General features: G+C 43.2%; 1 protein-coding gene across 2 annotated transcripts in view; it reads left to right on the forward strand.

Moving 5' to 3' along the window:
- The window catches only part of LOC110090958 (protein Bouncer), a 34,026-nt gene that overhangs the window by 19,265 nt on the left and 3,794 nt on the right, over positions 1–10,967 (forward strand). For both annotated transcript variants that reach the window (XM_072989085.2, XM_020814859.3), the window contains exon 2: positions 9,747–9,860. In XM_072989085.2, coding sequence (XP_072845186.1) covers positions 9,747–9,860 — 114 coding nt within the window. The remainder of the gene's footprint in view (positions 1–9,746; positions 9,861–10,967) is intronic.

The raw sequence follows: 10,967 nt of genomic DNA on the forward strand, positions 1-10,967 counted from the left end.
GCAGAAAATGAGGCAACCACGATCAGGTGGAGTGTAAACAGGATGGGACATAACCGTTAACATGCCAGGGATGTTTAATTATATGTTTTCTTGAATTTTTTTTATGTCTAGCGGTTTGGAAACTTCCTCAAGTAGTACTGTTATTAGTGGAATCATTAACAAGAGCAGGGGAAGCAACGCCACCCACACCAGCATCTTTATACTTAATTGTCACATGGGTCTACAGAGGGTCTTCTGGGTCTTTTATATCTAGAGCAAAACAAATATTGCTGTATATTATGACTTAATTTTGATTTGGTTGGGTGACTTTATTTCTCTTTTCCTGAATGGTGCATTGTGCATGTGTTTCTAATCATTATTTTTACTGCTCTTTTATGGGAATGTCAGACAACCTTTGGGGGCCTGTAGCAGGATACAAATAGAGCACAACATAACCAAAATGTGATTTAATAAAGGCAGATCTCAGATTTTAAGCAACCATGGCTGAAGTCCTCTTTTGTAAATTACATCTTGTAAGGCTAATGGGGATGGGGATGTGGTGGCGCTGCGGGCTAAATCGCAGAAGCCTTTGTGTGCTGCAGAGTCAGAAGACCAAGCAGTCGTAAGATCGAATCCACGCGACGGAGTGAGCTCCTGTCGCTTGTCCCAGCTCCCGCCAACCTAGCGGTTCGAAAGCATGCAAATGCAAGTAGATCAATAGGGACCACCTCGGTGGGAAGGTAACAGCGTTCCGTGTCTAAGTCGCACTGGCCATGTGACCACGGAAGATTGTCTTCGGACAAAATGCTGGCTCTATGGCTTGGAAACGGGGATGAGCACCGCCCCCTAGAGTCGAACATGACTGGACAAAAATTGTCAAGGGGAACCTTTACCTTTACTAAGGCTAATGGAGTGTCATGAGCTGGGGTGATTTTTCAGAAGTAAACAATTTTCCATTCCACCTCCCTAAAGGTGCCCAAGCTGCCATCTAATCCCCTTCACCATTTGGAAGTTATCAGGGATTGTGGGCTAGGAGTCGTCTTTAATTTAATCCTAACCAGTAACTGCAGTCCAAAAAAAAACATCTGGGGAGCCCAGTTTGAGAACCACTGCTCCAGAGCACTGGGGTAGGCAGAGGCATTTTGCTGCTTCATATACCCACTGCCCCCCCGTCCAAAAAAACAAACCCTTGGCTGGTCTTGGGTGCTAGACTTGGGGACACACAAGCCCAGGAAGGAGGAAGTATTTGTTATTCTGTCTCAGACGGCTAAATGGGTTGGGCAGCCCTGTCCATAGAATGGATCTAAGATTCCTAAGTAGGATCTGTCATATGCAGAAGCAGGGTGGCTCCAAATATCAGGCCGTGAAAATAAATAATGAAATATCACTATTGCATTCATGTCCCATATGTGAGATTCCTTAAAGGTATGTACTACACTGTAAGCTGCCTTATAGTGGACACTACCCATGATTGGAAACAGTGCCTCATGGAATTGTAGTCCAGGATGCAGATCAGTAGAACACTGCCTGATTCACGCGAACACTTGCAACTGTAGTCCGGCGTCATCTGAATCTCTCCCTTTATTGATGAAATTCCTTCTACTGCACTATGGTTAGAGGAGACCTGTCTTCTGTACCAGTGGTTCTTAACCTTTGTTACTCGGATGTTTTTGAACTGCAACTCCCAGAAACCCCAGCCAGCACAATTGGTGGTGAAGGCTTCTGGGAGTTGCAGTCCAAAACTCCTGAGTAACCCAAGGTTAAGAACCAGTGTTCTATACCACTTGGCCGTCTTCCCCTTCCCTGCTGTCTCCTGAATAGAGATGGCCACGAACCGAACCAGAAGCCAGAAAAACTGACAAATCAGCCCGGTTTGTTGTTCAGTTCATGACCCAGTTCAGGGATCCTGTTTTGCCAAAGCAAAGCAAAACACCGGACTTTCCCCCCTCCTCACTGCCTTGTTTTGCTTTGGCAAAACATATCCCCACCACCCCTTCCCACTGCCCCCAATAGTCTCCTTATCTCCTCCAGTCAGCCAGCTTCCCTTCCAGGTAAGGAGGCAACAGGGACAGGGGGCAGTCAGTCCCTCCCCTGGCACGAACCTGAAAAACGAGCTACAAACCAGTTCATTTTTCGGGTGGGGGTGTGATGGTTCATGGGTAACTAGCAACCACGAACCATCACAAACCACCAGTTTTCCAGTTTGTGCCCATCTCTGTTACTGAAGTAACACCACCCTGACCTGTAAGGAATAAAAGGTTCACCTTTATATGAGGACAGCAGAGGACCCACATTGGATTTAGTCAATATTGATGGTTGCTGCTGTTGTTTAGTCATTAAGTCATGTCCAACTTAATATATTTGCGAAGGCTTTCATGGCCGGGATCTAATGGTTGTTGTGGGTTTTTCGGGCTCTTTGGCCGTGTTCTGAAGGTTGTTCTTCCTAACGTTTCACCAGTCTCTGTGGCCGGCATCTTCAGAAGACTGTAACTATGTGAACTGTGCTCCGGTCTGCTAAGTCCATTATTCAGGTGTTGCCAGGCGACACTGAGCTCCTTCCTCTTTTTCCCATCTTATCTTTAAACCAGTCACAGAGTGGACAGTCTTTCAAACTGACAAAACCTTTTCAACTAGAAGACTGTCCTCTGTAAAGCAAGCTACTCTACAGGTAGACTATTTATCCTGTTGTCTGAATCAGGTAAGGGTTACCCACTTTCCAGGAATCCCTTCCTCTTTCCCAGTATTATCACTAGCCACCCACTTCGCTGATGCACATAAACAGGACAAACTGTACCAGCATGCAGGAAACACAAATTTTGCTTAGGCTTTGGGAGGGGTTCTGTTTTCCATGAAAGGCTGTGGTTTTTGGAGCAGAGTTATTTTTTCCAGTCTGAGCATCCGCTTCACTCCTGTTTTCCAAATTCTGCTTTCTGCAAACTTCTGGTTGCTTTTTTCTATCCTGGCTCTAGAAACCTCCGCCTTGTTTCATTCCCAGGAGCATACAGTGAATATCGGCCCTCTTGAAGTGAACACGCTTTGGGTTATTTGTCTTTCTATCTGCGGTGATGGGAGCACACATGTCTCGGATTAAATCTGTATGTGCCTTTTCATTCACACCCTTTCGGGGGGTTGTTTGCTCAGTCCAGGACATTCCTGCTTCTTTAGCTGTGAGGCAGAAAGTGGAGTTAAATAAGAACCAAAAAAACTAGAATCAGCAAGAAGTGAGGCTGAGCCGTCACATTTATTTTCTCTGCCCAGAGAAATCCAAAATAGAAAACTTTGCATAATTTTTGTTGCAACTGCTTGTTTAGCAGGGTATTTTCTATACTAATATATAATCAGGGCATCGTACAAAACAGACGATTCGTAAAATTTCCTAACCCTGTGCCTTCCAAATGCTCTGCATGACAATAAAACCCAAATGGAGATTTATTTATTTATTTTATTCATTAGATTTGTATCCCACCCATCTAGATCAAGGATCACCTCAAGTTTGGGACAGGCGTTCTGGGAGTTGTTGTCCAAAAAGGATACTTTTCCAAGCCTGTTAGAAATATCCAAGAAATGCCAGGCTGCAGAAGGTTGCAGTAAAAGATGGAAAAATAGTATTATAATGATGCACCTTTGCACATAACAGCTGCAGTTGAAACAACATTGCAAGAATACATCTCACCATAAGGCTGAAGACGTTGACCCCGCCGGGTGACACATATGTGTTTGCTGCTCAAACTGTTCATCGGTTGCTAACTGTTGCTGAACAATTTCAAAGCTCTGACTGCTTTCCCTTCTTATTTTTTTAAATCTTTAATTCAAACCAGGACTGAGCAGCCTGCTGAATCATAAAGCACAGCCTTCTCTTGTAGGCTTCTTGGAGCTGGCCATTGTACAAAGCAAGACTCTGGCCTAAAGGGGTCTTTAGTCTGATCCATCTAGCAGTGCTCTTCTTACACTCCTAAACGGATGTTTTCCTTGATAGCACAGATGAAGAATCTGTAAGCCTCTCAAATATTGTTGGACTTCACCTCTCATGATCCCCAGTCAACATGGTCAGTGGGCAGGATATATGAGAAGTTTTGCTCAAGGAAAAAAAAAATTTTTTACGTGATCGAAGTGATTCATCACATCAGTGATGATCTAGCAGACACAATAATAATAATAATAATAATAATAATAATAATAATAATAATAATAATAATAATAATAATAATAATAATAATAATAATAATAATAATAATAATAATAATAATAATAATAATAATAATAATAATAGTAATTTCATTTCCCCTGACCATCCACAGTCAGGAGAAGTGTTCAATAGCTAATATCCTGAAGTGGCTCGTAAACCAATTGAGAATACAGGAAACTGATGCTGGAAGGAGCTGCAAGCCTCTAGTTAAGTCTATTCCAAGTGACCACACTTCCTGGGAAAAGACTAAACTGAAACCCTTCAACCGAAGCCAAAATAGTAGAACCCCCTGACATGGATTCAAGATAGGTGTGGGTTGGGGTAAATTGGTCTGCTCCAGCAATGACCACTTGCGGACACAAAAAAAGGAGAGTTCAGCCTTATCCATCAGCATGCCAAACAGTGGGGCAAATGCCCATGTGGACAGGATCTTAGCTCAAGCTGCATTTAGGTACTGGTCCTTGTCTGTCCCATCTCCTTTTCCTATGCCTCTTCTCAACTCCACTCCCTTAATACTTTGGACTAAAAAAAAGGAAAATACATCTGTTTTGCAGGTGTCGTCGTTGTTTAGTTGTGTCCGACTCTTCGTGACCCCATGGACCAGAGCATGCCAGACCTATCTTCCACTGCCTCCCATAGTTGTGTCAAATTCATGTTGGTCGCTTCGGTGACACTGTCCAGCCATCTCGCCCTCTGTCGTCCCCTTCTCCTCTTCCCCTCACACTTTCCCAACATCAGGGTCTTTTCCAGGGAGTCTTCTCTTCTCATGAGATGGCCAAAGTACTGGAGCCTCAGCTTCAGGATCTGCCCTTCCAGTGAGCAGGCAACCTATCACAAACACAGTCTCTTGCTGCAACACGTCTCACAAGTTGCAATTAAATGGCAGCTCCAAAGATCGTCAGGCCCAGACAGCTGGAACAATTATTTTTAAAGGCCACTGTGTGTACCTCATGGTGCGGTGTGTCACAGTGGGATTAAGAGATGTACAGTACTTTCTACTGACTTTTCAAATTAAACCATTAAGGGCAGTGACAACATTCAGAAGCTTGGTTTATTGCGACAGGCTTGGAAACAGGGTTAATATTCAATCCCAGGAATTCTGGGAATTGCAGGGCCTTGGCTTTTTTGTTTTGGGGAGAAGGCATTAAGAATTTCTAACAGAGAATCTTTAAGGGAGAGTTATGATAGTTTAAACTATAAAGGATTGATAGACATTTATAGAATTAAGTAATTTAGGAGATTGTGTGATTCCTGGCATCTTCAACCAACATTATCACTGGCTCCTTTCTCTGTAATTCTGCCCAACATCTGGCCATCCTGGCTAGGAGAATCTGGGAATTATAGTCCCCCCTAAAAATATTTCTGAACTTTTAAAGGCTGGTTCCAGGTATTACACTGTTTATCCCAATTGAGCTTTAAAATCAAGGTATTTAGATCCAGTCCTCACTACTTGGAAAGAACACAGTATCTGGAGTTGTTGTTTAGTCATTAAGTCATGTCCGACTCTTCGTGACCCCATAGACCAGAGCGCGCCAGGCCCTCCTGTCTTCCAATGCCTCCCGGAGGTGGGTCAAATTCATGTAGCTTTGATGACACTGTCCAGCCATCTCATCCTCTGTCATCCCCTTCTCCTCTTGGCTTCACACTTTCCTAACATCAGGGTCTTATTAGATGGCCAAAATAATGGAGCCTCAGCTTCAGGATCTGTCCTTCCAGTGAGCACTCAGGGTTGATTTCCTTCAAAATGGATAGGTTTGTTCTCCTTGCAGTCCAAGGGACTCTCAAAAGTGCCAGCACCACAATTCAAAAGCATCACTTCTTCAGTGGTCAGCTTTCTTCATGGTCCAGCTCTCACTTCCATACATCGCTACTGGAAAAACCATAGCTTTGACTATGCAGGCCTTTGTTGGCAAGGTGATGTCTCTGTTTTTTAAGATGCTGTCTAGGTTTGTCATCGCTTTCCTCCCAAGAAGCAGGCGTCTTTTAATTTCGTGGCTGCTGTCACCATCTGCAGTGATCATGGAGCCCAAGAGAGTAAAATCTGTCACTGCCTCCGTATCTTCCCCTTCAGTTTGTCAGGAGGTGATGGGACCAGTGGCCATGATCTTAGGTTTTGTTTTTTTGTTGTTGTTTTTTATGTTGAGCATCAGAACATTTTTGCACTCTCCTCTTTCACCCTCATTAAGAGGTTCTTTAATTCTTCCTCACTTTCTGCCATCAGAGGTTGTAGATATTTCTTCTCTATATTGGAGATTGGAGATATTTCTTCCAGCAATCTTAATTCCGGTTGGGGGTTCCTCCAGTCCAGCCTTTCACATGATGTATTCTGCATGTAAGTTAAATAAGCAGGGAGTCAATATACAGGCTTTTCGTACTCCGTTCCCAATTTTGAACCAATCAGTTGTTCCATATTCAGTTCTAACTGTTGCTTCCTGACCCATGTATAGGTTTCTCAGGAGACAGATAAGGTGGTCAGGCAGTCCCATTTCTTTAAGAAGTTGCCATAGTTTGCTGTGGTCCACACAGTGAAAGGGTTTGGCATAGTCAATGAAGCAGAATTAGATATTTTTCTGAAACTCTCTAGGTTTCTCCACAATCCAGCGCATGTTAACTGGAGTACAGAAACACAAATCAGAGTCTGGTGGTTTCCCTCAGTGAGTTGCCCAGACTGAGGCAGTATAACAATACAGAGTAGATATGAGGGCTTTAGCCGGCTTTGGCATGAAGTTGGCTTCTTTTCCAGAAGTACAGTATCTGCTGTTTATACTGTTATATCCTCCCTGGCTTCCTGATGGTCCAGAATAGATATTGTCCATGAACTCCACATTCTTCTCTTATCTCCGCTGTCTTCCAAGATGTCTTCCGCTGTCTTCCAAGTGGTCAGGGACAATATCAAGTTCAGCAGAAACCTTGGCACTACACCCAATGGGCCTTCTCCATCATGTGGTTCCCCTCCTACTTTTGAGAGTGGCAATTATAGGCCAGTATGTTACTAATTTTTTTTTACATTTTGTGAATTTGTCTAATCACTGTGGAAGTCTGGCTGCAATCACTACCTCATGAGTTTGACTATGTGCAGCTTGGTTGTCCTTATGTCCTTCATAAGTGAGATGAAGAGAATTCATTCATTCATTCATTCATTCATTCATTCATTCATTCATTCATTCATTCATTCATTCATTCATTCATTCATTCATTCATTCCTTTATCTTCATAAGCCTCGTGGCGCAGTGGTTAAACCGCTGTACTGCAGCTAAAACTGTGCTCACGACCTGGGGATCAAATCCCAGGTAGCCAGCTCAAGGTTGACTCAGCCTTCTATCCTTCCGAGGTCGGTAAAATGAGTACCCAACTTGCTGGGGAAGGGGGCAATGTGTAGCCTGCATAATTAAATTGTAAACCACCCAGAGAGTGCTTGAAGCGCTATGGGGTGGTATATAAGCAGCACGCTTTGCTTTTTGCTTTATAAGCCAGCTTTTTCCCTGAAGAGGACTGAACTTGAGATAGAAAAAAACCTATGAGACTGAGCAGATTGAGAGAGATGTAGAGTAAGTCTGCGAAGGTGCCACAGGCTCTTCATTGTAGAAGAATATACTGACTCATTCCAATACATCAAACAACAATTCCCCTCATGCATCCGGATGCAAATACTGGGATGACTGATTCAAAACCATTCAACTCAACAACAAAAATCCTGGAATCTCCTCAGAATGATTAAGAACAGCACCCTTGTGTAGACAAGCTCTGAGAAAATGTGCCCTTGGCTTGAGATCTTGGTTGTTTGAAAGAGATATCCATGAAGGCTTGGAGGAATTGTGGGAAGAGGTGTGTGCATGTGTGTGTGTGTGAGCGAGAAAGAGACAGAGAGAGCAAGAGTGTTGGAAAGAGTTAGCTAAAAGTAGGAATACAATTTTAGACAGACGACTAAACTGATCTTGGGTGTTGTTGCTTCCCATTAGGAGTGCCTGCTTTTTGCCATCAGCTGTGCTTTTATGTGGAAAACAAAGAACAATTTGTGAGGATGCGATTAATCTGTGCTGTTGCCTTATCCCAAGGAATCCAAACACAAGTCAACTCCTCCTTGGTACTTGTTACCACTTGAGGACACGGTGAAGAGTTCTCAGCAGTGAAGCATAACAGCACCTGCCAAAAACTGCTCTCTATATTGTATTAGGAATATGAATGTTCCAGAGCTAATCTTTGTGTGAAGTGAATGGTCAGGAAAGAGCAAGGAAAGAACAGAACAACAAAAGAGGACTTCTAATTGTCCACCCCAATAAGCAAGCCTTACCCAGACATTTTTATAGGATGGTGGAGTCTATAATCTATGCTGTCATAGAGAATTAATCTCTGGTAGGCAGCCCGGGAAACTGTTGCATGGGGTCTACTCCTGAACAGACAGGCATACTGTTGATCTGTGCTATATATGAGTACTGGGGAAATGCCCATATTGGTAAGAGTTGCTCCTGGTCCTGCCTACTTTGCTTTGGCCCTACCTATATCCTTGGTTTGCCTTGTTGAGGGAGTACTGTCCTCATGATCCTTCTCAAATTGGAATTCCTCCCTTGAATCTGAAAAAGGTACCTCCAAAGTCCTCTCTCCCTTTTTGACAGTGCACACAACAGAATCCCAAACTTGAGTTGTTCCCACAACAGACTCAAGTTCATGGCTGAATTGTATGTGGTGAGACATCATGGTCTGCATCTCCATCTTTGATTTTTTTTTCTCTCTCTCTCTCTCAACCATATACTTCAAGACTGAATCTTGATCTGGACTGCAGTACTGTACATGGGTTGAGTGTTTTCCAGCAAGCAATAATTCCCCTCATTGTTTGCCTGCAACAGCAGGAAATAAAACACTCAAAATAAAACTTCAACTCAAAGCTGATGTTTGCCTGATAACAGCCGCCTAGAGTGGTCGCAATGACCAGATAGGTGGGGTATAAATAAATAAATAAATAAATAAATAAATAAATAAATAAATAAATAAATAAATAAATAAATAAACAAACAAACAAACAAACAAACAAACAAACAAACAAACAAACAAACAAACAAACAAACAAACAAACAAACAAACAGATGCCTTGGAATGCCAACAGCTCATAACAACATGACTTCCAGAGACATATCACTTCTGGTAACCACGAGTTGCCTACCAGGAACAGAAAGTGAGTTTGGAAAAACATTGTCTGTTACCCAGTCCCTTAAATACCAGAGCTAGCCCTACCATTTGGCAAAATGGGGCAGCCGCCTCATACATCAGCTGCTAGCAGGTGGAGCTGGCAAGATGCTGGAGCCTTATAGCTATGTGTGCCATAACAGTGGTCTGCCTTAAGCTAGCCTTCATTTCTTGGTCATGGTGGGATGATGTTGTACCATCAATAGTGCTAGTTTGTCCAATCACTTTTCCTATGTGGAGTGGGAAAGGAATGCCATTTGTTCTTTGCCTCAGGTATCAAAAGGGGTTGGGTTGGCCCTGTAAAAAGGCAGAACCCCCAGAGTCCTACTGAGACTAGCTTTGTATGTCTTTGCAGTCAAACTGAGTTCCTCATATTTTCTTTTCTTTCTGTCTTTTTCAGGAACTGCTCTGCAATGCTTGAAATGCTCATTCACTGTTTTCAACATCCCATGTCACACTACCACCGTCACTTGCGAGGCTGAGCAAGTCTGTGCTACCATCCAGGGAAGGGCAGGTAAGGCGGCCATTTTGTTTTTCCCCATGCATTCCATGCCCACATCTACACCAGAGATGGGAAACTGGACATAATGCTGGGTTACTCTGGCAGCTATATTCCAAAACAAGGAATAGAAAGGAAAAAGAGTGTTTTGTATCTCTGCTGCCTCATCTGAGAAAAAGTTTATTCTCCCTGTCTTGGGTTTCTGTTATTTTACTTTCCTCCAGTTTTCTTTCATTCTGTGTGGCTAGCTGTGGATCCTTTCTTCATGGGTGAAAAATTTGTGGGTAAACCAACAACTCCTAAATTAAAGTACCGAAGACCCTTAAGCTGGCCTGCTCGCAGGTCTGCTCAGGCAGCCATTGTAGAAACACCCTATACTGAAGACCACAGAGTAGGACCTCAGAGGGAGGAGGAGGAGGAAAGAAGTAGGCCTGCGAATAGCAATCTAAACTTATGATGTGATACTAGGGGAAATAGACTGCAATCCAGACCTCTTGTGGAATGGTCCAGTCTGATATTTTCCCCAGTGATCAGATGGCAAATGGAGGATAGCACTCCAGCCAAACTGCTATCCATCCTTAAGCTGGATAATTTGGGGGCTTCTATTTTTTGAGCCAGACTGGAGAAATTCCACAGAAAACAGAAGGATGGCTTTAAGAGAGATCACTCCTGTTAAAGTGATGCTTTCTGGTACAATCAGGCAAGCACCTTTGCAGCTGTATGGTGGCACCCATAGTTTGCAAGAAAAGATAAGACAGTTATCTGTTTCTAGTGCCTCGTTGGCTCAGGTTAGTGGATTCAGCTTTCTATGATCCTGTGGAATGCCCCTCCAAAAATTGTCATTGATGCCTTTCAGCAAACGATGGATACAAATTAAAAAACAAATCACCAAATATGTTCCAAAAAATCGCTAATTTGTCGATTTGTATTGGTATGTATCATCCCCATGACTCTCCTCCACCATCCCTCCTAATTTGGTGAAGACTGAGTTTTCCCAAGCAAGCTGCTAAAGGACACTTTCCGGGGGGGGGGGGGGCGATCCAATTTGTGAGTGTACAACTTGGATGTCTGAAACTGAATCTTCACCAAACTTGGCAGGATTGTAGAGGAGAATCATGGGAA

The sequence above is a fragment of the Pogona vitticeps genome, chromosome 2 (genome assembly GCF_051106095.1).
Source record: "Pogona vitticeps strain Pit_001003342236 chromosome 2, PviZW2.1, whole genome shotgun sequence".
Lineage (NCBI taxonomy): Eukaryota > Metazoa > Chordata > Lepidosauria > Squamata > Agamidae > Pogona > Pogona vitticeps.